This window comes from Chelonia mydas, chromosome 5 (genome assembly GCF_015237465.2).
Source record: "Chelonia mydas isolate rCheMyd1 chromosome 5, rCheMyd1.pri.v2, whole genome shotgun sequence".
Lineage (NCBI taxonomy): Eukaryota > Metazoa > Chordata > Testudines > Cheloniidae > Chelonia > Chelonia mydas.
Genome location: NC_051245.2, coordinates 118,656,927 through 118,684,398, shown reverse-complemented (window position 1 = coordinate 118,684,398; position 27,472 = coordinate 118,656,927). Strand labels below are relative to the sequence as shown.

The window sequence follows — 27,472 nt, the reverse complement described above, 5'->3', positions numbered from 1 at the left end:
GGTCTATAGCAGCTTGTACAGATCTGCGGGGCAGAATTTGGTCTTTCATTTACTGCCAATCAAAATCCCTAATAGGTTTACACATTTTTATATCTATATATCATTACAATTTTAAAATATGTTGGAGGAGAAAAGAGGACTGAATAAAAACAGCAACAAGTGCTAGCGCTAACAAAGTCAACAATACAACATTTAGGTAATAAGGTGCTTTTATGCACAGCAGGAATTGTAGCAATTGCTATTAATCTTCTTATTGAGTAATGGGAAAATACCTGCATGATAGCCCATCTAAGGGTAGGCACCATAAGCCGGCATTGGTGCAAATCTGCTATTTTGTCCCCGGAGTTGCAGACAATCAGGTATTTATTCCAAGTATGTATTTACCACGGCAGATGGCATCACAGTTACTCAGTGTGGGGGACGAAGTGTCCCTCAATTAGCTTACAATAAATGGTAAGAACTCTTCTGATTATGTATCTTTGCCTTTATTTTTACCTTGTTGTTTAGAGGATAATGTGTAAAATGGCACCTGGACTTATAACGATTGTAGAGGGAGAGAGTGGGGAGAGGAAGGACTGAGGTTGAATTTACTTTCCAGAACAGCTGTTGCTCTATAGGAGTTGCCATAGCTCTACTTCTTATTGTTCAGTGTGTTATTAACATTAACACATACGTGTTTAGGAGCCTACTCCAGTGCACACTTCTCACCAGGGTGGATAAAAATCAATGATTTTTTAAAAAAAAATTCGGATTTTTTTTATTTAAATTGGATTTTTTTGATAAAATGCTTTTTGAGGAAAAAAGCCTATCTAAAGATCATTTTAATTAAGATACATTATAGCTCAAAAATATCACATCATGGAATAGGGATTATAAATTCTAATTCTTATAGTATGAAACAATATAGTCACGTAATGTTTAAGAAAAGTTTTGTAAATGAGTTCCAATAGTTCATGGATTAGGGACCCAATTTTATGGTGTTCTATGGGCTTCTGCAGAGATTATTTAGGTTAATCTTTCTATCTACCCAATGGGACTCAGTGCTCAGTCTAGAAGATACCATCAGAGATGCTTAGTTTTGCAGTTCTCAAACCGTGGATTTGTGTCTTCAGAGATAACATGCTTGTTAACAGCAAAAATGTTTTAAGTAAATAATATATAGAGGTGAGAAATAACAGACCTCAACCCTATTGTCCCTCTGCAAATTTGTGTACTCAGAGTCAATCCCTTACCTCTCTCTAAAAGTGCAAAGTTTCAAAAAGTTCAATGAATAGAAGATTGTTGGGGATGGAATAGATCTGGACAAGGAGAAGAAGTCTGGAGATAAATGTGAGAAGGGAGGGACAGGCAGTAGAAACAAAAGTGAAACTGTTTGAGCAGCATATTCCAGAAGTCTTGAGGTCTTTCTGAGTGTAGCCTTCATTGATTTGAGATCTACCATACCATTCTCTCACTAGAAGGGAAAACCTATAAGGGCAGCAGGCCGTGAAAGAGACCCAGTTTGGGAATAAGAACCATTCAAGAAATATATGTTTCCTGATGATGTTTTAAAGAAAGTCACACCAGTGAACTGGTGGAAGTCACTTAAGCACCTGGATTCAGAGACTGTTGAAGTGATAATCTCACTTTTAACAGCAGTAGCTTCTTCTGCTGTTGTAGAAAGAATATTTTCTTCCTTTGGACCAATTCATTCCAAACTGAGAAATCGTTTGGGACCTGAAGAAGCAGGAAAGCTTGTTTTTCTTTTCCATATTATGAACAAACAGAAAATGAAGGTGAAGATGACTGAGCTGCAGAAGCCAATATTTTAAGTTTCTCATGTTGACCTGGCTGACATAGTCTATTTGGTTTTTTTAAAAAAAATTATTTAACTATTTTAGTTTAAAACAATTTTAATAAAAACAAACCTGATTTTAAAAAACTTGAATGTTTAACTAAATTCAAAAATTCATATGTGTGTTTTGTTAAAATATTATGTTTGTGGTTGAAGAAAAAAATCCAGAATACATAATGTTGTTGTTTTAGTTAAATAAAACAACTTAAATATCTGTCTGGAGATGTTCTCCTCCTAATACAGCATGGCAAGAAAATCCTCCAAATATTAATGATTAACCTGTTGAATTGGAGATAGTTCACCTCTCAATGACTTCATAAATATCTGCTTCAATCATCTTTGGTAAATGAAATAACCAATCATTCATTTTCTGATATAGCTGTAAAATGAATCTGAAAAGTTTTCCAAATAAATCACTTAAAAATGTATAGTGTGTACCTTCTAAAAATGAAACCTACATCGATCTCTGAGTTGTGAAGAATATGTATTAAGGTTATAACAACCAACAAGAATGCCCTTTTATGTAGAAATCCATGATTAAATCGAGTCTTCCTGACTAGTGATTTAAATCAAATCCACCCTGCTTTCTACAGGAAAAGTACTGTAGATAAGATGAGTTGGAGTGTGTCCGAAACGTATCTTATAGTTTAGCCAGTTGGTCGTGTCTGCAAATGAAAACTCTCCCCTCTTTTTGATGCTCCTCCCTTGACTCTCTCCCTTATCTGCTTCCTTATTCATCATTTTTCTTTTTGTTTGATTTGCAGAGAGGCATAGTATCTATGTAGGTATTTTACACACATGTGTATATGCATATATAAAATTATCATGAAATATGTAATACATATTGACTCGTGAATATAAGGTACAATGACTTCATGTGTCCCTTTGGGAAGGACAGAATCTCTCCTTCCCAACAGCACGCAGCTCCTGTTTCTTGCCCTGTAGAGCTGCAGGATAAGGTTTTGCCCCCCTCCCCTACTAAAAAGACTGACACGTATGCTTAACTTTTATACATCGGAGAAGTCCCATTGAAGTCAGTGGGGCTAGTCATGTACATATAAAGTTAAGCACGTAGTGTTGTTCGTAAACCTTTGTTCAGTCAAAGCCTTTAAAGCTGTGGAGGTAATACATGCACTTGTGTGAAGGTAATAAGCATGTGAAAAATTATGGAAGCTTGTGATAAAATGCAGTCAAGCAAGAAATGAATTGATTATGTGCCTTTAACTTGCACAGTTGGATTCATGGTAACCAAGGCAGCTAGCTTTACAGGCAAAGGGATATAAAATACCTTTAATAAAATGCTTAAGAACTCACTAAAACATTCCTAAAATTGTTTGTTTGTTTTGTAATACACATGGCAAATACAGAATACAAGAGGGTGCATTTGCAATGACCCGCATAACTCACTGGCAGATTTGTCACTCATGAATAATGGATCCATCCCAAACTCCAGCTAAGCCTTCACAGCCCAGTGAGCCATCATGTATACCATTTACACATATGCCAAGCAATCTGTAAATTGTTGATGTAAAATTATCCTAAACTGTATCTCAACTTCTCTAGGCACAAGCAGCCTTTAGTGGGTAATATGTTTATGCTGCTGGCGAAACCCACCCTGAAAGGCTGTAGCTCATTAGCTTTGAGTGTCGCATTTGTGGTCTCCATTTAATTCCTTTTGGTTTGTTTATTCAGTGAGATATACTGCTTCAATACTGTGGTGACAGGAGCTTTACAAATAGATAGCTAGAGCAGATGGACAGAAAGCATGGTCAGATTGGTTAGGTGAGTTTCAAGACATTTCTAAGTTAAGATTTTGTCATGAATTTTTGTAACAGTTAAAGAAAATTAGAAAAAAATAGTATTTATAACATCACAATATGGTTAAAATATAAGCTATAAGCTCATGAAATATGACAAATCACTACAAATCTTTAGGTGAAATTTTAATATTAGATTCCTTAAACAGTATTTTTGAAGCAAAATTCTTTCATGCTCATACATCACATGATTCAGTGATTACAGAAATATTTTTAATGCTGGAGGATAATTTTAATTGCAGCCATAGGGTCTTCTTTAAAGTCAGATACTCAGTGCTACAACTGTAGGTGATGTTCATTACCTTTATTAAAAAAAAACCAACTTTGATCTAGATCAGTGGGTATAGGTAACAGAGTAACATCCTAATAATCAAAAGCAAAAGTAACACGTGAGCACCTGATAGCCCCAGGAAAAGCAAACTGCTGCATGGACAAATGAGGGAAGAGATGACAAATTGCTAAAACAACACTTGTTTAGAAGAGGAAAGGAGAGGAGGCCAGTCCTTGCCCTGAAAATGTGCCACAGACAGTGGCTGGAAGTATGTTAGCCTAGAGAATCTGCAAGGAAATGTGGGCCAAACCACAGAGATCTCATTACAGCCATGAACAATATCTGTCCCTACGTTTGCCTTTCAGTTGCTCTCCCATCTAGATTGTCCCTTTCCCCCTCTGCGCACATATGAAATTTGCACGAGTAGTTAATGTTTAAACTTTCAGCATCCATTTACGCTGCCAGTTTGCTCTGTATGTTATAGTGCTTTCCTATGGTGGGAACATGACACTTGCAGAGGCTTTTCCCTGATTTCACCTACATCTGCTTCTGGGTATGGACTGAATTCCATTGTATCTTGTTGGCGCAGGGGAGCTGTCAGTAGTTATGCAGAAGAGCATGGAAGAGACATGCCATGTAGCCACCATTCCCCTCTGAATGCCACCCTTCCTGTCACTGCATTTGAACAATCACTAATGCAATTTTGTTCCCCTCCATGATGAACAAGGGAGAGGAGCATAAAAATTGTTGCCTTAGGGACAGATCCAGCTCCCCAGATAATGCGATCCAACTCCCCAGAGCTGGATCCTTGTTCATCAGGGAGGGGAACAAAATTGCATTAGTGATTGTTAACTTAAACAGGATTTAGATAGCCATAGAAAAGAGCTGAAAATAATAGAAATCCATAGTACTGTCAGCCATTTACTTTCAATAGTAGAAAGTTACTAGCATAAGTTTTAAACTATCCTAAAACAACAAAAGCAAGGCAGTTCTAGATTTGCCAGATGTTTATCTGCTGTTCAGGTGTTGGTTGCATAATCTAATTATAAACATGAAAGTTATGAATCGGTAGTGAGGAACTTGTCCAATTTTAAAGTTTAATGACGTTTTGAAAAGTATGCACAAATGTCACTGGCAGAGGGCCTCCTTGGTTAATAGGATACTCTCCTCCTCTCACTGAGTCTAAATGTACATATGACACTGAATATTTTAAATTGGCATGGACTGGACTGTATTTTGTTCGAAATAAATTTAATTCACTTTTTATTATTGATATTTGTGCACCAAGAAATATGTAGATTTTCATTGTTTTCTATAGCTGGTTATAGTAGTGGACCTTGAAAACTTGCCATGTTCCTTAACTAAATAAGTATTTGCAATTAGATAATCTCAGTATTTGATATATTCAAGTATCAGAGGGGTAGCCCTGTTAGTCTGTATCCACAAAAAACGACGAGGAGTCCAGTGGCACCTTAAAGACTAACAGATTTATTTGGGCATAAGTTGTTTTTTGTGGATACAGACTATTTCCTATAGTAAGTATAGGGAAATACTGTACAAAGGAATAGTGTAGATAGCAAGGTAACCTTCATCTTAAGTAAAATTGGCAAATGGATAAGGGCCAAAGGGCCACTGTTCCAGTTCGGAGCCTGATCCATCAAGGTGATGAGGACTAACAAATAATAGAGAGGAAAAATGCTCCAGTGATAGGGTATGATAATCAGGAGAGCCTGGTTCAATTCCGTTACCTTGAGCAAGTCACAATATCTCTGAGCCTCGGTTCCCCATCTATAAAAGAGGGATAATAGCACTTACCTACATCACAGGCGTGCTCTAAGAGTAAATTCATAAAAAGATTGAGATACTCAGACACTACATCGAAGTGAGCTCTAGCTCACGAAAGCTTATGCTCAAATAAATTTGTTAGTCTCTAAGGTGCCACAAGTCCTCCTTTTCTTTTTGTGGATACAGACTAACACGGCTGCTACTCTGAAACCTATCAGATACTACAGTAAAACTAGAGTCTTGTAAGCAGTTAATGTAGATAGGTGTTAAGCTTCAACATACTATTCAGACTGGGAGTTGACACTAGCATTTTGGTTGAAGCACTCAGCAACATGCAGAATTGTTTCCTACCTAATAACAAAGTCCTGACACTTCTTTCTGAGAATTTCTAGACTTACACAGCTTTAATTCACACATATGTATCAGACTTTTTCTATTTCACCTAACTGCACAATTTTACAGTTGCATTTGCAGATGAGTTGAATTTGCTTCTGCCACCACCCATAAACTGCCTCTATTATAGGCACCAAATTCAGCAAACACGCAAAGCTTCAGGTATACACATGACCACTTTAGCAACAATCTGCAAATGATGTGATAGCTGTCCTGTGAACCAGAGCAAAACACCTGTTTAAGTCAAGACAACATGAACATGGAAAAAAGTTATACTTTTTTTTTTTTTTTTTAAATCTCTGGATGTTGCCCTGGGCATCCAGGCCACTGGTTAATACATTAAAATGACTCAAATGAGAAAAGATGTAATATAAAATAGTTGTATGTAACAATCTCTCATTTGTGTAAACTCTTAAGATTTCTGTCATATAAATTGACTCAAATCACCTGAGTCCTAAAACTCAGTATTACAAGGCTTGATTGCTAGTAATAAATTCAGGTCTTTGGCTGGTCAGAGCCTTTGATCTGACACTTGCCATTATTAACATTGTAACATTTTCTGTACCTATATTTTCCACTTGATTTGCGTAAAATTCATCCTCATTACTTCATGAAAAAGCTTGCTGTTGCTTTAAAAAATGGAGTTGAAAACTTAAATAGCATCTGTGTGGCATCAGTCCTAAAAAAGAGATTTGAATATACAAAAAAATACTAGTTTTGGTTTGCTAAATTTAAACCCCCCCTCTCCACACCTGTTTGCAGCCTAGTGGTAAAATATTTATTTATATTTTTAGCAGTGGATTATTTGTTCTTGAGAGGTTTTATTAGGTGAGCAAACTTACACATTTAAAGGACCACACTTCAAATAACAGTATTACCGATTTTGATTTAATGGGTTTAAAGTATTTAGGTACCAAGTAATGTAACAATTAATCTGTAGATGATGCAATGATTGTTCTTCAGGTTAGCATTAATCTCCCCCAAAAGGATGTGCTTATCTACAATGCTGTCACTTGGTGCTCATAAATAAAAATAAAAAAACAATTTACAACATGGATATACAAACTCTTCTGGAATTCATGCAAGATAGTCTTTCTAGAATCCATGGCCATCATTAAAAATTAAACAGGTCTGTTCAATTCTTGGCCACATTTTTTTCCATTTAAAATTAGCTAGTGAGCAGCATACCCCAAATACCCTCAGAATTTGTGATCTTTGCACTTTGCCATAAATTGTTCCTGCGTTCATATTGGTGCGTCACATGTGAACCATTCAAAATCCTTTTTAATGTTTTAAGCTCTGTATCACTCTGCCTGGAGTTGGTCACGACCATGTGTGCCAACCTCAGAGCAGACTGTCAAAAAGCAGGGCAGACACCCCAAACAGGTTGTATGTTCTATCATTAGATTTCACCAACCCAGTAGCAAATATGAAGCACTGTGAAGCACTGTAACAGTCTTACCATGGAGTCAAAGACAGTCCTCTTGGCCATTTCAGTCTATCTTGCCACCCAGGCAAGCTGGACTTAGTGATAGTTGGTTGCCATACACCAACACTCACAAAAGACTCAGGTTGCTTCCAGTCCCAAGAGCCCAGTCACTTACCCCGGGTCAATTTGTACCTCAGATCTCATACCAAAGACAACACTTGTAAACTAACTAACTAGGAAAAAGAAATGAGAAAATTATTCACACATTAAAGCGGGCAAACATATACACACAAATGAATTACATTCTGTGGTTCCAAAAGGTGACAGAGTTGTAGTAATCTGTCACTACCGAATGTCCTTTAGGGCTAAACCAGGCTGACCCTGGGGAATCCCTGCTTCTGTTTCATAGCTCCAGCTCTGTGAGAGTGCAAACAGTAAAGAGATGAAAATTTTTCATGTCAGCTATCTTTGTTTCCTTCTTTCAATATTCATTCAAGATGGGATAAGCCCTTTTGCAAATTAGCAAAGTCTTTGTATTGCGATGTTCCACAACACCCCATTTAGTTTTGATAGTCCTTCCTGATGGGCAAGAAGAGGTAATACCTTTCATAGGCATTTAACATTTTACAGTAGGTAAGTTTTCTCTTGTTTGGTAAGATACATAGTTCAGAACAAACATTTTATAGCTATATAGCAGACACTCAAGTACTACCTTATAACACAGGTTATGGATATTATACACAGGATTAACAGATGTAGCAATTTACAAGCAGTTCATAAAGTGCCCTCTCAGTGAAACCCCTCCTACCTGGGCATGCCCCAAGGAGCCCCACCCCAGGGTGCCCTCTCAGTGAACCCCCTCGCCCCAGGGTGCTCCCCAAGGAGCCCCACCCCAGGGTGCCCTCTCAGTGAACCCCCTCCCCCCTGGGCGCGCCCCAAGGAGCCCCACCCCAGGGTGCCCTCTCAATAAACCCCTCCTACCTGGGCATGCCCCAAGGAGCCCCACCCCAGGGTGCCCTCTCAGTGAACCCCCTCCCCCCTGGGCGCGCCCCAAGGAGCCCCACCCCAGGGTGCCCTCTCAGTGAACCCCCTCCCCCCTGGGCATGCCCCAAGGAGCCCCACCCCAGGGTGCCCTCTCAATGAACCCCTCCTACCTGGGCATGCCCCAAGGAGCCCCACCCCAGGGTGCCCTCTCAGTGAACCCCCCTCGCCCCAGGGCGCTCCCCAAGGAGCCCCACCCCAGGGTGCCCTCTCAGTGAACCCCTCCCCCCGGGCGCTCGCCCAGCTCCCCAAGGAGCCCGCCCGGCCCCACCGCGCCCTATCGGCGGCCGAGGGTGCCCGGGCCAAGCGAAGCCCCGGCACTGACGCGGAGATGCACGGTCGCTCCGCCCGCTTCTTGTTGCCAAGACACAGGCCCCGCCCACCCCTCTCTCCCGCCCTACAGCTCCCCGCGCGCTCGAAAGGTGGCGCTGCGCAACGGAATCACCGCGTGAGCGGCTCCTCCCATCGCCTGAGGTGATTGGCCACCAAAGGCTGCCCGTCAAACCAAGCTTGCTTCCGCCCACGGGAGCGGTGACGTGTTTCAGTCTCGCCCGGGGAACAAAACGGAGCCGGCTGTGCATGTCGCGCGTGCTGTGCGTCATGAACGGGGTGTGTGGTGAGTTCATCTTTTTTGGGGGAGTCCAACCTTGCAGCGGAGGGAGGGGGGAGAGCCCAACTCTGCGGGCGGGGACAGTCCAACCCTGCAGCCTGGGGGGTGCGCCCAGCTTTGAGGGGGCTGAGGGCGAAGGAAGAGTCCAAGCCTGCAGCTGGGCTGGGAGAAGAGTCCAAGCCTGAAGGGGGGGAGAATCCAAGCCACTAGCTGGGGGAGGAGGGGGAAAAGCAGGGTGGTGGGGAGGGGGAGAATCCAAGCCACTAGCTGGGGGGGGGTAGAGCAGGGTGGTGTGGAGCTGGGGAGGGGGAGAATCCAAGCCACTAGCTGGGGGGGGGGGTAGAGCAGGGTGGTGTGGAGCTGGGGAGGGGGAGAATCCAAGCCACTAGCTGGGGGGGGGGGGGTAGACCAGGGTGGGGTGGAGCTGGGGGGAGGGAGAATCCAAGCCACCAGCTGTGGGGGGGGTAGAGCAGGGTGGTGGGGAGGGGGAGAATCCAAGCCACTAGCTGGGGGGGGGGGTAGAGCAGGGTGGTGTGGGGAGGGGGAGAATCCAAGCCACTAGCTGGGGGGGGGGGGTAGAGCAGGGTGGTGTGGAGCTGGGTGGGGGGGGGAGAATCCAAGCCACCAGCTGGGGGGGTAGAGCAGGGTGGTGTGGAGCTGGATGGGGGGGGGGGAGAATCCAAGCCACTAGCTGGGGGGGGGGGGGTAGAGCAGGGTGGTGTGGAGCTGGGGGGGGGGAGAATCCAAGCCACCAGCTGGGGGGGTAGAGCAGGGTGGTGTGGAGCTGGGGGGGGGGGGGGGAGAATCCAAGCCACTAGCTGGGGGGGGGGGGGGGGTAGAGCAGGGTGGTGTGGAGCTGGGGAGGGGGAGAATCCAAGCCACTAGCTGGGGTGGGGGGGTAGACCAGGGTGGTGTGGAGCTGGGGGGAGGGAGAATCCAAGCCACCAGCTGGGGGGGGGGTAGAGCAGGATGGTGTGGAGGTGGGGAGGGGGAGAATCCAAACCACTAGCGGGGGGGGGGGGGGTAGAGCAGGGTGGTGTGGAGGTGGGGAGGGGGAGAATCCAAGCCACCAGCTGGGGGGGGGGGTAGAGCAGGGTGGTGTGGAGCTGGGGCGGGGGGGGAGAATCCAAGCCACTAGCTCGGGGGGTAGAGCAGGGTGGTGTGGAGCTGGGGGGGGGGGGGGGAGAATCCAAGCCACTAGCTGGGGGGGGGGTAGAGCAGGGTGGTGGGGAGCTGGGGGGGGGGGAGAATCCAAGCCACTAGCTGGGGGGGGGTAGAGCAGGGTGGTGGGGAGCTGGGGAGGGGGAGAATCCAAGCCACTAGCTGGGGGGGGGGTAGACCAGGGTGGTGTGGAGCTGGGGGGAGGGAGAATCCAAGCCACCAGCTGGGGGGGGGGGTAGAGCAGGGTGGTGGGGAGGGGGAGAATCCAAGCCACTAGCTGGGGGGGGGGGGTAGAGCAGGGTGGTGTGGGGAGGGGGAGAATCCAAGCCACTAGCTGGGGGGGGGGGGTAGAGCAGGGTGGTGTGGAGCTGGGGGGGGGGGGGAAAATCCAAGCCACCAGCTGGGGGGGTAGAGCAGGGTGGTGTGGAGCTGGGGGGGGGGGGGGAGAATCCAAGCCACTAGCTGGGGGGGGGGGTAGAGCAGGGTGGTGTGGAGCTGGGGGGAGGGGGAGAATCCAAGCCACCAGCTGGGTGGGGGGGTAGAGCAGGGTGGTGTGGAGCTGGGGAGGGGGAGAATCCAAGCCACTAGCTGGGGGGCGGGGTAGACCAGGGTGGTGTGGAGCTGGTGGGAGGGAGAATCCAAGCCACCAGCTGGGGGGGGGGGGGGTAGAGCAGGGTGGTGGGGAGGGGGAGAATCCAAGCCACTAGCTGGGGGGGGGGGGTAGAGCAGGGTGGTGTGGAGGTGGGGAGGGGGAGAATCCAAGCCACCAGCTGGGGGGGTGGGTAGAGCAGGGTGGTGTGGAGCTGGGGGCGGGGGGGGAGAATCCAAGCCACTAGCTCGGGGGGTAGAGCAGGGTGGTGTGGAGCTGGGGGGCGGGGAGAATCCAAGCCACCAGCTGGGGAGGTAGAGCAGGGTGGTGTGGAGCTGGGGGAGGGAGAATCCAAGCCACTAGCTCCGGGGGTAGAGCAGGGTGGTGTGGAGCTGGGAGGGGGGGAGAATCCAAGCCACCAGCTGGGGGGGGGGTAGAGCAGGGTGGTGTGGAGTTGGGGTGGGGGGGAAGAATCCAAGCCACTAGCTGGGGGGGGTAGAGCAGGGTGGTGTGGAGCTGGGGGGGGGGGGGGAAGAATCCAAGCCACCAGTTTGGGGTGTAGAGCAGGGTGGTGTGGAGGTGGGGGGGGGGGGAAGAATCCAAGCCACCAGTTTGGGGTGTAGAGCAGGGTGGTGTGGAGGTGGGGGGGGAAGAAGAGTCCAAGGCTGCATTGGGGGAAGTGGGGGCTCAGCGGGGGGAGCTGTCAAGCCAGCGCCAGTGGGGCCTGCCCCTCAGCAGTGTCGGGGGCGGGGGGGGTGTGACTCAGTGCTGCATGGGGCTTTGGGTCTGGGTGCTGTAGCTGGCCCTGGGGTTAGGTGCCCCTGAACTCACTGGCCTTCCCCGGTGTGGGCGTGCCCAGGCAGAGCCAGGCTCCTGTGGAGATATGGGCCACATGCACTCCTGGCCCTCGGGCCCACCAGGACTGTGTGGACCCGAGTCCTGGCCTGGTTCTCTGGCAGCCAGTAGGGGGTGCTGTGTCCGGAGGAGGGAGCCTTGGTGTATCTGCCCTGACAGCTCCAGGCCAGGAGTACCCCGTCTCCTCCATCCCTCCTGCACCTGGAGTCCCCAGCTCCTGTCTTCTCCCAAAGACCCTCTCTATACTAGACTCTTCCCCTCTGAGCCAGACCTGAACAAGCCTACCTTGCTCTCCCGCTACATGCCCTGATAAGCAAAGCAGCCACCTGATCTTACTGCCACAGCTTGACCTGCCCCTCTCCTCTCCCTTTGTATTTATCTTCCCTTAGGCATTGTTGGCATTAGTATTTCCATCTAAAACAACCCACCATTGCTACTATCACCGGCCCCAACCAGTGAGAGCAGGTGACTGCTGGGGGACCTTACTTACCATTGCAGCTCGTCCTGCTCTGAGCAGGATTAGACAACATGGATCAAGCCTGAAGGTTCAGTCTGTGCTAGCAGTCCCACTGTTGCCCTCCTTGGTGGAGCTGCACCAGTGGCATCAGCGTTAGGGAATAAAGTCTAGTGACACAGCCTTATGGCTGCTGCTTCAAATACTTACTCCCAGATGTAGCCCTAGTACCTCATTGTTACCTTACAGGTTATAAGCATTAAACCCAGTAATAAGGGTTAGAAGAATCAGCACCTTAGATAATAAAATGTTTTAGGGTAGGGATTTTGTGTGAGAGAGAGATTAGTGCCTATTGTGTTGCCTGAGCCCTCTCCATATAAATAATAAATCCTATAACGTGTGTGTGATGTTTTTGGTGCTACATAAATAACTTAACTTATACTATGTGATTTATTATGGTTTTTAATTTCTGCATGCAGCTGAGGTACTACAGCAGACTTTAAAGTATGGATCAGATCCTGAAGTCTTTGCAAGTTTCATCATGAAACTCATTGGGAGCAAAATCAAGTCTCTCATGACTGAGTCAGAAAGTGGTTCTGGCTGTCTTAGGGATACGATGGGTTGATTAGAAACTTAAATGTCTAGCTAATAAAACTTTGGAATATTTCTAAATGAGTTAATAGAAAATGTGTGAGTGAAACTTAATGCCCTGTTTAATAATAAACCTAAATATGTTCTTGGTGTATACCCTCTAGAAGGCAAGAGTGGGAGAAACAAATTCACAGATATTAGACACTGTTGGTTCCTATCACAAAAGATGGACTGAGCAGACTGTCTTGTAAAAACTCAGATTTCAAAATAACACTCGGCCAACAATACAATAACAGAGAATTCAATAATTTGATCAACTGTTACATTGAATCAGACTGACACATTGTAACAGTTCCTAAATGTAATGTCTCTTTCATAACCCACATTGAATGAGAGCTAGGATTTAATTTCAAAGAATGTTAATATTTTATGTTTTGTCCATTTTTGCAGATTTGCGTTAAATTGAGAGTTCTAACTATAATTGGGTAATTACTCCTGAAAGTAGCAAGATGGCAGCAAACCCTCCAGGTCAAGGTAATTTTCAAACTAGGTATTTTTTGTTTATATCTCTTCAATTGCAGACACTTCGCTTTTGTTTTATTCATTCATTGTTCAGGTCTGTTAAGGAGAAAAATTAGAGGTGGTGTTCTGGTCCCATTGAAGTCATTGGGACCAGGATTTCATCCTAGAAGTATAATTTAAGGGGAAACAATTTCTGCCATTTTTTGAGGCAGGAATCCAGTTTCCAAGATTGTAGATTAGAAAACAAGCAAAATCTCACTAGAACTAGATTCTTTTTTGTTTTAACTTTTTTAAGGGGGGAAAAAGGGGTAAGAGAAATACAAAACTACTAATTATACTGGAAGCACAGAGTTAGTGCATGTCTCTTTAAACTCAAATCCCAAAAGAAAACAAATGAGACTTTACAGTGATGTAGTATTTTTTTAAGTTCCAGTTATTTTGCTATTCTCAGCGGCTCTTGTACACTGAATTTGACTCTTGGTTGCCACACTGTGCATCTGGGAGCATACTGAAGGTCCAAAGAGGCACAGTTCTGCAAGTGAGAACAAAAGATGAGGAGATCTTAGCCATCAAGAATAGATAACAAAAGCTCGAGACCACAAAGAAACAAAACAAAGTAATGCTAACTATTTTTTAAAGCTTGTTTACATTATGACAACTGTAGAGTTACCATATTTGAACATTCGAAAAAAAGGACATTCCATGGGGGAGGTATTTGCTTGTGCCCCCCTGGTCCCGCCCCAACTCCACCCCTTTCCCAAAGTCCCTGCCCCAACTCCGCCCCCTCCCTGCCCCATTGGACCTCTTCCCCAAATCCCTGCCCTGGCCCCGCCTCCTCCACCGAGCGCGCCGCGTTCTCCCTCCCAGCCGCGCAAAACAGCTGTTTTGCGGCACAAGTGCTGGGAGCTAGGGGAAAAAAGCTGGCACTCTCTTTCTTGAATGATCAGCATTCACTCTTTCTTGAATGATCAACTCTTCTTTGGGGAAAAATAATAATGGCAAAATCCCAGATGTTTTTAGATATTTAAAAATTCCTCCCAGATGGCAATTTAAGAACCAAAAAGCCAGACATATCCGGGAAAATACGGACATATGGTGACCTTAGACAACTGTTGTACATTTAAATTTGTCTAATTGTGAATTTAGTACCCAAAGAACTCTTAATGGAACTTAAAAAAAAAAAATCTGGCTTATTTTAACATTTTACCATGGCAAAAATTGAAATTAAAAACAGCAACAGGAGGCAAAAAATAGTGTGCTTGGTTATTGGGAAATACTGGTTTGTTGAACAGTGATCCCAATGTGGTTTACAAAGTGTGGCCCCAATTCCAAGTTGTCTTGTGTGGGTAGAGCCCCATGAACAGCCTCCTGCACTGAATGTCTTCCAGGATAGTGGCCTGTGCTCCCAAACCTGTAAACCCTAGCACGCAAGTAACTGTACACCTAAATGCAATGGGGCTACTCTCCCACATAAGTTTTTGCAATACCAGACTTTTAGATACTGAAGTACAGGCACCTCTGAAGTGGAATATAGGATTTGTGTATAAGCCCAGACCAATATTGGACAAGAAAGAAAGATTGTTGTATCATATAGATGGATTTGGAGGTGGGGAACAGATGGAGTGATTTGCAGAAGAAAGTACTTATAAAAAGCTTTGTGGAATTCTGCAAAAAAAGATTGAGAGATAGTCCCATTGACTTCAAATGGGATTCAGCATGGGCATACCTTTGCAGGATTTGGCCTTAAACACCATTCCTTTTAAATACATGGTAAGCCTTTTCTTGCTGTAAAAATCAGTTTAACTCCATCATTACAGAGACTAACATATTCCAATACTGAATTTAGAGCTTCACTTCTAAAAGATCTGAATATAAATGTACAAGTCTGACTCGCATGATTTCTTCTTCTTCCTCCCCCAAAGTTTAGGTAGCTTATAACTTAGAAAGGAAAACTGCAATTATTTAATTTTATTTCTTGAGTACTCCCCTAAGAATTACTCAAGGGGCTGAATATTTGTTTTATATTATAAACAAAAGTATTCAAAAAACCCTCAAAGCTTTAAAGAACCAAAAAGGTAAATGGGCAAAAGAAGGGGACTAAGACAAAAAGAAGAAATGGGGAGTCAGAAGGATTCAGCAGTGATCTAGTTCTGCCTAGCCAAAGAGTACTAGCCTAGATCCAGACTGATAACAATAAGCAATGCATGAGCCAAGTATGTCTGTCAGGCTTGCTGAATAACACAAATATTGATGCTATTCAGGGAATTTATTCTTTGATGCCTTGCTTCCTGATCAAAAGCACAAGGTTAAGGACTTCACTTCAAAAATTAAGCAGAATGGGTGTGAACAGGTAACTTATTCAGACTTACCAAAAGAAACACACATTTGTTATATAAGTAAACATCATCTTGTATATTTTTGCTCCAAGCAATTGAACAAAATTTTTTTTGAAGATACTGTATCAGCAGTGTATTTCCATGTCCTTACAGCTGTGAACTCAAACTATAAATGTTAAGCTTTTGCTAAACAAGTTTATTTTAGTTTCGTCAGAACACATTATAAAAGCACTCCTTTCTTAGAGTTTCAAAGGTGAGATGTGTAGGAGGACTGCAAAGCCAAATAGGACTCTGAATAAAATTTACTGTGGGGCTTTTATACCATGGACCACTTATATATTTCCTCTAATAAAGAAAAGGAAGAGCTTTTAGTGTGGTGTACCGTGTCCTCAGGAAGTGTTTACAGACCACTCTGGTGCATTTTGAAAATAAGCTTTTAAAGCAAGAAATAAACTGAGTGCTTGGCAATAAATGGTAATACATTCTTAACCATTTGTTACATGTATTAATAGGACTGCTGATGATGATACACTCATGCACAAAGCTGGGAATAAAGAAGGTATATGTCTTGTGTGACAGCATCATAGGTTTTATTCTACGTGTGACCTTCTTGTAAGCATTAGTGTGATGGTAGCAACACAATAGCTACGTTTTGGGAAAATGCTCTTCCCTCTAGGCCCCGCTTCAGAGAAATGGAAGAAATATGTTCCGCCTATTTTTCTCTCACAGGGCTAAATTTTGCTTGCTCACCTGCACAACGGAGCTCTGCAATTTAAACAGAAGATAAACTTTTGAGGCACTGATGTTGGCTCAAAAGTGTAATTTTCACTGTGCGTTATTCTCTCTGTTAGGTGCTTTTGCATCTCTTCTAGCTGCCATTTATTCACTTTAAGCAGTACTGATTGTTGGTTAAACATTCTCTCTCCCTTCCCCCCCCCCCCTTCCCCCGCTGCTGACAAAGCCTCATATAGAGGGTGCAGGGACTGGTTTCAAAGTGAGTATGTTAGCCAAGGGCAGTCTTATGAAACTGGTGAATCACTAAGCCAACTTAGTTCACAATACAGTGTAAAGAAGAAAATTGTCCTCCTGCCTTGGATGATGTAATCAAGGAGTCATCTAGCGATTGTACAACTATTCAGAGATCCAAATGCAAAACCTCGCCCTTGAGGGCATTAGTAGATTTGACATTCCCTGGAGGTCTTTGCATCCATAACCTAATGAACAAATTATATTCATCTGTATATGTGGTCATAGTCGTGAGGGACAGATAAAATATTAATAATAATTCAAGTGTAATTTAATGAGTTACTAATATTCATTTTGCTTAACTGCTGCAGAACATATGTGAGACCATAGAATGTAAATTACCACCAAAAAATTGTGTAATAGTCTGCTATATTGTGACTACTGCAATCACAAAATACAATTAACATATGAAAAATGGTGGAGTAATTACTTACAGATTGCCTAGAAACCCAAAATGTTGCATAAATTATGATTCTGCTATTTCAGATATTTCCTCATAGAATGAAGATCACCATTATGATGATTTGTATTTTGATAGAGAAATTACTTTGAAACATATTCTGAATTGAGCAGAAAGAATAAGGAATGTAGTTGTGGTATATTTTTAAATGCAGTGAGACTCAGCGTACAGTACGTATCTACATCTGGGTTCAAGCTGTGGCTCTGTTCTGAAAAGTGGGCCAAAAAGTGGCATTATGAGCTTCATTGTTTCTCAATGATTCAGGTCACATGTGCTCAGATTACAAATAAAAAGATTCTTCCAACTGCCAACCCTGCTATCTTAACCTCACCTTTTAAAGTCAATATGCCCCCCCCCCCCCATATTGCATAAGCTCATCAGTAGGGGAAACATGGTTTTGTGGGCCAAATTAGGCCATCAGTTACATTTATACAATCTGTAGCTGGGTGTTCAAGCCTGATAAGTCTTATGAGGGGAATCTTTATAGGTCATTGCTTTTACTGCTTCAGATTTTCTTGTAAAAATATCCTTGGGGTAGGGGTCATGTTCATTCTGGGAGAAGACAAGGCATTGGGGAAGCAGAGGAGAGTTTGTAAAGAAATCCATGCTACTTTCTCTTGCTTTGGGACCCAAAGTTCAGAATTCCATGAACAGGAATCCTCCCCCCTCCCTCCCCTTTGTGTAAGCTAAGTCCTCTTGGGCATCAATTTCAGTAAACTCTGCTTTTTGCTTCTCTGAAGTGGATTCTCATGCAATTCAGGGTATGTTCCACACTGGTTTTGCATATGAAAATCACATTGACGCAAGTAGGTTTTCAGCTCACCCACTGAGTACAGAACATGGCACTTGAAGTTACAGAAGCCAAACTTTAAAAGAGCAGATTTGAGCTGTAAATATCTTGTCCTGAGTTTTAGAGCCAGCTCTGCCATTGGCTTGTTATGTGGCCTTGGGCAAATCATTTCATCTCACCATCCCTGTCAGCAAAAGAGGGATGGTACTACTTGCCCATCTACATAACAGGGATGTTCTGAGGTTAAATTTTGGTAAAGTGTAGATATTCTAAGTGCTATTAGAAGGAAACTACTCAACTAGTGGAGGTGTGAATTGAAAGTTCTTCATTAGAGGAATTCTTAATCTAAAGCTCTTCGCATTTGTATGTTTAAATCAGGCCCTTAGTGACAGTGGTAATATTTCTTTGTATAATCATGTTTTGGTAGAGGGATTGTATAAAGGCAGAACAGAGGAATTAAAATAGTGTAGCAAAATTGTTGCATTACCGTTGCAGCATGGGATTGTTGTAGCTTCTTCACTTGTTTTCTTTAACGAAGTGCTTTTAAGCAAGACTATCTTAAGTGTTGCCAGATCTGATAAAATGAATTTACTGAAGGTGCTAGTTTCTCTCTAAATAAGACTTTTCCCCTGTGATTATATATATATGTTTGGGTATTTTCCCCCCACAGAACACTCTTCAATTACATGAATACTGTTAATCAGATTACTTACAGTTGAAATTATAATTACTGAATCAAATTGCTTAATGGACAGCAGCTGTGCCAATGCTTTATTCCTCCTTTTTTGATGTGCCGGACTCTGTTTTTTCTGAAATTATAACCACTTTATGCTTCAGTATTGGGGAGATGGGGAAAGAGAAGAGGTAGTAGAAGGACAAAGATCCCTGCTTTTCCCCTGTAGTGTTTCCAGTATATAACGCTACTTTCCACTGTGGCTTAATTCATACTTAGTTCATAATCCTTTACAGATATTTGGATTACAGATATTTGGATTGCAGTTTAAAATAGCTTATTTTTATCCTACTCTCAAATTATTGAAGCATATAACTGGTTTCATGATGAAAACAAGATTAATTGGGGGTGCAAAACTGGTTGGAAAACCATTCCCAGAGAGTAGTTATCAGTGGTTCACAGTCATGCTGGAAGGGCATAACAAGTGGGGTTCCGCAGGGATCAGTTCTGGGTCTGGTTCTGTTAAATAAATCATCAGTGATTTAGATAATGGTATAGAGAGAGTACACTTACAAAGTTTGCGGATAATACCAAGCTGGGAGGGGTTGCAAGTGCTTTGGAGGATAGGATTAAAATTTCAAAATGATCTAGACAAACTGGAGAAATGGTCTGAAGTAAATAGGATGAAATTCAATAAGGACAAATGCAAAGTTCTTCACCTAGGAAGGAACAATCAGTTGCACACACGTAAAATGGGAAATGACTGCTTAGGAAGGAGTACGGCGGAAAGGGATCTGGGGGTCATAGTGGACCACAAGCTAAATATGAGTCAGTGTAACACTGTTGCAAAAAAGCAAACATCGTTATGGAATGTATTAGGAGTGTTGTAAACAAGACTCGAGAAGTAATTCTTCCACTCTACTGCACGCTGATTAGGCCTCAACTGGAGTATTGTGTCCAGTTCTGGGTGCCACATTTCAGGAAAGATGTGGACAAATTGGAGAAAGTCCAGAGAGGAACAACAAAAATGATTAAAGGTCTAGAAAACCTGACCTATGAGGAAAGATTGAAAAAATTGGGTTTGTTTAGTCTGGAAAAGAGACAACCGAGGGGATATAACAGTTTCAGTACATAAAAGGTTGTTACAAGGAGGAGGGAGAAGAATTGTTCTTTTTAACCTCTGAGGGTAGGACAAGAAGCAATGGGCTTAAATTGCAGCAACGGATGTTTAGGTTGGACATTAGGAAAAACTTCTTAACTGTCAGGGTGGTTAAGCACTGGAATAAATTGCCTAGGGACGTTGTGGAATCGCCATCATTGGAGATTTTTAAGAGCAGGTTAGACAACCACCCATCAGGAATGGTCTAGATAATACTTCGTCCTGCCATGAGTGCAGGGGACTGGACTAGATAACCTCTCGAGGTCCCTTCCAGTCCTATGGTTCTAGATTCCATGAATTTATATAACCAGCATAATGTAAATCTTGGCTAAAAATACCTATTAAAAGGTGTTCCTCATTTACCCCACCCACCCAGTGCTCTGATTTTCAAGTATGCATTTGGTCCATGTATTTTAAGAAAGATCAGATTGCAGTGGGGGTGGTTCTCTATACGAAGCCTGCTCCCATTCCACTGACCAGATCTAGTATGTTCACTTGTAAACGTGTGGCTAAAGAATGCCTGGAGTAGTCACACGTTGACATGTTGGATTTAGCTCAGGGCTTGTGTAATATTTAGAAGTACTTAAAATGTCCCTGGGATGGTACTGGTATCAAATATCTAAGATCAGAGTGCAAAAATTACAGCTGTTTTCCTGTCCCAGAGCAGGGTCAGCTGAGTCATCTAGACAGATGTTATACTGGCAACATCACGTTCCTCGGGTGATGGATGGCCTCTCGTTTTTTTGACAACTGATCTTGCATTTGTCACTGAAAGCCTAAACGTGAGGCGATTTTTTGACAGTGTTTTGTGATTTAGGAATGAGGCACTGAAAGAAATCAGAGTAATAGGCATTAAGTTCTTGACAGTTGGTCCTTGTGTGGGACCCAGCCTTGTCCTAGATTTGTATTGGTACAAGTCTTTTAAAGCAGATATAAAATACACAGAATAGTGGCTCCTTAAGATGGCAGCCATTTTAAGTATGTCCCAGTTTCCCTCCTTCCTCATTCTGCCTCCTGAAACTTTCCCTTGCACCAAAGATTCCTTTCTGCTCCGTAGGAACATTCAGTGAACCAAGTAAGGGCAAAACCATTTTTAGATCTATACAGTAGAAACTAACTATAATACTCTGATTACCAGTCATGCCAGAACTCCAACTTCAGTGAGAGGTCATGGCGGTTTAGAGAAAGACTAGATGGATCAGAAAGGAGAATTTTGTCGTGTCTAATTTTATTGCAAATAGGCCTGATCGTTTACTCATTCAAGCAAAACTCCCATTATAGTTCATGAGTTATCCCTGACTCAGGTATAAAGAATCATGTCCTATGAAATGCATTCATTCATTCAGTCAGTCTTGTCATGCTTTAAACTGCATGTCCATTCACTAAAAAAAAAAAATCTGATAAACTTAATTTGTCTTCTGACACTATCAAAGCCAAATATTTAACAGATACACACCTTGGCTATAGCTGTAAAACTGGTTCCTGAAAAAACCTAACTAGAGATGATAGCTAATATATTTTAAATTATATTAATATTTATGATCTATAGGAAGCCATTTCGTGTTGTAAAATGAGGCGAGGAAAAATAAAACCTATTTATTAATAGCCTTTCAGATTGGTGCAAAGCTTTGAAGATTAGTATATTCATCATCATGTCATACCGTGCAGTGACTTTAATTCCATAAGGTTATAGGTGCCCCATGTAAAAAGGCAAATCTAATATTTTTCTGATTCTTACCAGGTTTTCAGAATAAAAATAGGGTTGCAATCTTGGCAGAACTAGACAAGGAGAAGAGAAAATTACTTATGCAAAACCAGTCTTCCACAAATCATCCTGGAGCCAGGTACTTTATGTTCATATACCTTGTTTGGACAATACTTGTACATCAAAGAAAATCAAATATGTTCTTTCCTTACAGGTAATCTATAGATCTAAACAAAATACATGTTAGAATTGTGTGCTGCATGTCCCCAATAACCAGTGCGAGAATGATTTATATTTGTTTGTGGATTCTGAATCTTGACCTGCATGCTTTCCACTTGAGAGAGAGAAATAGGGGTGCTTCACGACTGCTAAGCAAGCCCTTTTACAGGAGCGTGCTCCTAGAAAATATTAAGCTAATATGCTATTACTTGTGCTTCAAAATGTACCCTTTTAAATCTAGATAGCAAACCAACTGTAGGCAGTCTAGAATATTTAGGAGTATACAAAAAAAGTACTTGGTCTCCCTTCTAGCTGTTCTGTATGGGCATGTTGCAGGTTTCTACTCTTGGCATATGTGAGCCTCGTGTTTAAGGACACAGGAGCTCTCTTGACAAGTATAAAAAAATATAAACTGTGTCGGTCTGAAGTTTATCTCAAAATATTGAATTGGATCGTTAGTTCATTTTAGGATACAGTATTAAGTGCAAGGGACTTGAGAAAAGTATTCATTTTTATCTTCCCCTAATAAAATAAGTGAAAATAGTATTCTATTCCAGTTTCTTTTTTAAAGCACTGCAGTTTAGTGTTTGTTATAAATCCTTCTGTTCAGAGGGTCACTGCTTGGCTCCAAGTATTCACATAGGTCTTAACAAGAGAACTGCTACTTTTACAGGGTGTTTTTTCCAGTTCAGTAGAAGTGTTTAGCATGAAGCAGCTCTGATTGCCCTTAATGGAAGCTGTTGGGTGAGGAGTTCTTTTAAAAATCTGGCACTTTAAACATTAAAGTGTCTCCTATCAAAATCAGTGAGAGCTGGATTGGGCTCTATATAACAACAAATTAAGGAAAGGTAATATTTTGTTTGGACTTACGTCTCAATGATTTTTTTTTTTCAAATTGAAACCTAAAATATTATTTGTTGCCCGCAGATATCTGAGCAATCATTTTATATTCTGTAGTTTATTACCACTTTAGCAAAAAAAGGGCCTTTGTCTGAGTTCTGTATCAATAGGAAACCCTTTTCCTATATGCAGAGTTCTGCAGCCATTCTGCCAAACATCTGATCTTCCCATCATGAAGAATATGGACCCATGGTTAGTGCTATTGTTTTATCACCTATTGTTTCATCACAGATACTATTTTAGGAAAGTCACTGGGTGGCAGTGGTGAAAAGGGCAAAAGCTATAGTTAAGAAACAGAATGTCAAATGACTCTGGCATGACACCAGCGGATTTCGATTGACATCAGTGGAGTTACGCTAACAGTGAGATCAGAGTCGGGCTCCAAGTCTCTGTTCGGCTTCTGGGTTTAGTGTGGCAACGTTCGGTATTCTCAGCTAAGTGGTTCAGTTACTGCTATTGCATTTTCTCACTTGCATATAAAAAAATCCAAAATGTCAAGTCCTGGATTTAAAACCCAAACAAAACGCCAAATCCATAGAAAATCATGGACTCCATTATACCCATGACCCAACATGACAAAAATGCAGCTTTTCTTACAGATGATCAGTGATACCTTCCTCGTCTCTATTACAGCATTGCTCTTGCAAGATCGTCCCTTAACAAGGATTTCCGTGATCACGCTGAGCAGCAGCACATAGCAGCTCAGCAAAAAGCAGCATTACAGGTGAGCAGCCCTGTCCTCCTTTGTTTTTGTTTTGTAACCCAGGCAGAGAACAACCTTGTACCTACAGAGCTTAGGTAAAGTATCCTTAGAAGGGTTTCTTCTTAAAGATTTTTTTCCTATATTTGGCAACAATAATGAAATTTCAACCCTTCACCATGCCTCCAGTTCCTTATTTCCATAATACAATGTCAGCAGGTTGGTTTGCACTACCAAATTGCTGTTACACCATTACGTTGTTGTAAAACAATTTAAAAAAACCCCAAATGTTAGCAGCACAAATGAACTCTAGAGGCAAAATTCTAGCTGGCATCACAATAAAAAAAAAAGCAGAGGTGGAGAGAGATTAGAGATCTCTGGCCTCATCACTTTGGCAGTAGGAAGTAGCAAGGGGCCTTGGGGCTTTGACTAACCTGACCTTATAGGAACAATTGGTACTGCAAGAGAGCATGCACGTGGCGGCATGTGCCTGCGGCTTTTCTAGGTAGCTCTGACTTAAATACACTGTGACTGGTTTGGGCCCTCCATGGTACCCCAGCACATCAGGTGACACCCCAGAGTCAGCCTGTTCTGCCAGCCTTGGTCCCCTTTACCTGGCCTTGCTGGATTAGGCTCACAAGCCTCTTCCAGCTAAGCACACAGGCAGGGCCACACCCAGCTGCACAGAGATAGAGCCACTCTGGAAAGATTCAGCCTTAGGGACTTGCCCCAACACTCTGGTGCCCACTTCCTTTAAGGGGTACAAACCCAAAGGTTTTATAAAATTCACCCCCTCCCTCAGTGTGGAGGGAGATATGCACAACTACTTGCCCGCCTAGTTAGAAATTACATAAACTGGGTTATGTTCTAAACAAGAAATACCTTTATAAACTACAAAAGGTGAATTTTAAGTGAATATAAGAGATAACTGACCGAACAAAGCAGATTACTGACCAAATAAAGCAAAATTCACAAGCTAAGATCAATATACTTAACAGGTTACAAAATGTAAATTCTCACCCTAAAATGTTTTAGGCATGTTGCAAAGTTTGTGGTTCAGCGTTCCAGTTATATTCCTTTTCAGACTGGACCCTTGTCTCATTCTGGACTCCCCCTTGCCTTCCCTTCAGGTGGCTTTAGCGGTCTTTCTTGCGCAGACAGGCCATGGAGAGGAGTCTCCCTCCCCCCCCCCCCCCCCCCCCCCCCACTTGCCTTCCTCCCCACCCTTAAATAGGATTTACATAAGGTGGGATTCCTTTGTTTCTCAAACTTAACCCCCTTCTCTTCCAGTGGAAAGTTACAAGAAGTCCCAGGTAATGTTTAGTATCAGGTGATAAGAACATCTGACACTGTAGTATCGCAGCATCCATGAGTCAGTGGCAGTAGGGAGTGTCCGCAGGAAGGCCAAGCCTTCACACAGTCCATTGTCCTTGCTGATGGGCCGTTATCCCTGTCTGGCTTTTCCATTGTTGCACCTGAAGTGTTAGCAGGGGGCATCACTGAAAGTAGCATAGTTGAAATAGATACATAGTCAATATTCCTAACTTCCAACCCAGAAATGGTACAGGCATACCCATTGGATCATCACATTCAGTAAATTATAACCTTTCCAATGATAACTTACAAGACCCATCTTGCGTAAAGTACATCTCAGTTATGTCATTCATATCATAAGCATATTTTCATAAAGATTGTGGAGTGAAACCTCACATACACAATGAGACCAATAGAGGTTCCAAATCAATGGAAGCGGGAGTGGGCCCCTAATTGGAATCCCAGTGGGCTATTAGAAGCAGACTCTCTCATTCATCTGTTTGGAAGTTTTGATTACCAAAGCTTATGAGCAGGCTCAGACAAATGTAAAATAAATGCAAACCATGAAGTTTAAATCCTGAATTATTTTGGAGCTGTGGGGGTTAATGATTTAAACAAGTGTTTCTCTTTCCAGCATGCACATGCACATTCTTCAGGATATTTCATAACCCAAGACTCTGCATTTGGAAATCTTATTCTTCCTGTCTTGCCTCGACTAGAGTCGGAATGAGGGCGGTTATTTCCCAGAATGAAGGAGATGATATTTTGCCCATTGTTGAAGCTGCCATCTTTCACAACTACTTTACATGATTTGTGAAAACAGATTATGTGAGCTGTTTAAAAAACTGAGTTTTTTTTTTTTTAAATATTTGACTTATTTTTACAAAGCCTGTTTCATTCTGGACTCATATGCTTGTCTTCCATGGTTGAGTCTGGCTTCACCTGAGAAGAGGTGCTTTGGATTATTATGGAACCGACAGTATTCTTCTTTAATTTCTTTTGTCAACTCAGAGTAAGACTGTTTGCCTGACATATCGCACATACATTTTATTTTTCCGATTTCCTTTAGTCGGAAGGAAGGATGCCACATCCAGAATTTAATAGATGCTTGTTCTAATCTGCATTTCTAAAGTATCTGTCATAGTATCTATGTACTGTACCTGGCCTTAATGAAAGCAAAGTCATCTTTGTCTATCCTAAGACAGACATGGATTCAGTAGATACAGTCACTTGCATTCACACTGTGCAGGAACATTAGTGCACCCTAATGGTTTTTATGTTTAGTCTTTGTAACAGTGTCCTGGTTTCCCAGGTAGTTTGAGACAATGGCACACAGTATCTCTATCTGTTATAGAATATATAAAACTTAAGTATTAACCTTGCCAACAAATAATCTTGTATCCAATTATCCTCATCTTTTCTAGTGACGTGGGATAAAAATTCCCAAAGCATTTAAGTCCCATGAAACTTAGGATCATAAGTTTTAGGCACTTTTGAAAATGTTACCCATAAGTTCAAAATCTGCCCAATTCAGTGTGTCACACTTTCAGGGTTTTATTATTATTTCAGTGCCTTTTAAAGTGTTTGTACTGCTCAATTAAAAGTTTTGATTCTGTCTCTGTAAATCCTTTTCCAGGCTCATTTCAGTTCTGGCATCCCACTTCAGCACCAGGCTGAAGCTTGGCCTACAAAGTCTATTGATTGGATAAGTTATTTTGGAAGCAGAGTAATAATACCAGAATAAAGTCCCTTATTTTGGAATAGTCTGCACAATACTGGTATAGCTTTATTGGTTTAGTTATACTCCCTTAAAATTCTGCTGGTCAGTTTTCCCATGTAGACCAACCCTGGGATATTGGTGCCAAGTAGCTAAAAAAGTAAGAGAAAGTAGTGAAGATCTGGGTTTGGAATCTGCTGGTGCACTCCCATACGCTATACTGGTACCTATCTTATGCTCCGAAATCTCAGCTTACTTTTTTTTTTTTTAACGAAAGTCATGAGCTATTGTGGTTGTAAAGACTACTTCAAAAACATGAACTGAGTATAAGTGATGCAGAGGTGAGTGTGTAGAGAGCCAGGACCAATAGGTTAGAACTGCCCCATTCATCCCCATGGGGGGTTAACTCAGGTGCCCCAGTGATGATGATTTAAATTTCAATGTTAAGTTTCATTTTTCATGTATGAAAAAGAGGGAGAGTTACCGATCTGCACAGTTTGCAGTGAGTGCCGCCTCGAACTGGTGCCACAAGAAGGTGGTGTCTAAGAAATACCATTTTTCATTTATCTCCATGAAGGAGCCTAGCCAAGGAACCTAACAAACAGTGGGCATATTGAATCCCAGCAAAGTGAAGCCATGCTCAAGGAGCCCAGTGGCACTCTGCTGTACAGTCATATTTTGACTAGCTGCACAATCTACTATGAGTCTCACTTTGATGACTCTCATGTGTGGGGCTTATTTTGAGGGCAAAACTTAGAATATCCCACCATTCTCCTCTCACACACACTTCTCATTCCTGGTGATGGCTATTATGTGACTATCTTTAAAGCTTGCTTTACTTTACAAATTGAAACTTCCAGCTCCTGTTCTATGACGTGAGCCAAATGGCTGTGGGTATTTTGAAAAAGTTGACATGCGTGAATCTCAGTTTACAGAAGAGCAGAAATTTCACCACAAATTGCTCAAAATGTGGAATCTTATTTAAATGGCAACTACCACACACATATCCAGGAATGTAAAACAAGGAGGTGGATTTTAGCTTTATAGTTGAGTGGGGTTTTGTGGAGGAGGGGAAGGGTTGGCCTGCCCCAGCTGCCAGCTTCTCAATAGAAAAGAATGGG

General features: G+C 42.5%; 1 protein-coding gene across 8 annotated transcripts; it reads left to right on the top strand.

Moving 5' to 3' along the window:
* The first annotated feature begins 9,053 nt into the window (after positions 1-9,053).
* Positions 9,054-26,259, top strand: LOC102938547 (INTS3 and NABP interacting protein). 8 transcript variants are annotated; one of them, XM_037902143.2, is made up of 7 exons: positions 9,129-9,186; positions 13,281-13,364; positions 16,201-16,247; positions 21,538-21,640; positions 22,753-22,812; positions 23,254-23,344; positions 25,269-26,259. In XM_037902143.2, exons 3-7 carry the CDS (start codon positions 16,223-16,225, stop codon positions 25,362-25,364), a joined length of 375 nt encoding a protein of 124 aa, XP_037758071.1. In that variant the 5' UTR covers positions 9,129-9,186; positions 13,281-13,364; positions 16,201-16,222; the 3' UTR covers positions 25,365-26,259. The 8 variants fall into 8 exon arrangements, with proteins under 8 accessions (XP_007062373.1, XP_027680530.1, XP_027680528.1 ...); XM_007062311.4 differs by lacking the exon at positions 16,201-16,247 and having other exon boundaries at positions 9,054-9,186; XM_027824727.3 differs by lacking the exon at positions 16,201-16,247 and having other exon boundaries at positions 9,069-9,179.
* Positions 26,260-27,472: the final 1,213 nt, after the last annotated feature.

Bases quoted from the DNA above. Each gene is read 5' to 3' on its own strand.
- LOC102938547 (XM_007062311.4), top strand. From the start codon at position 13,340: ATGGCAGCAAACCCTCCAGGTCAAG. The intron at 13,365-21,537 runs GTAATTTTCAAA...GATTCTTACCAG, and splicing joins AGCAAACCCTCCAGGTCAAG to GTTTTCAGAATAAAAATAGG. The intron at 21,641-22,752 runs GTACTTTATGTT...TCCTATATGCAG, and splicing joins ACAAATCATCCTGGAGCCAG to AGTTCTGCAGCCATTCTGCC.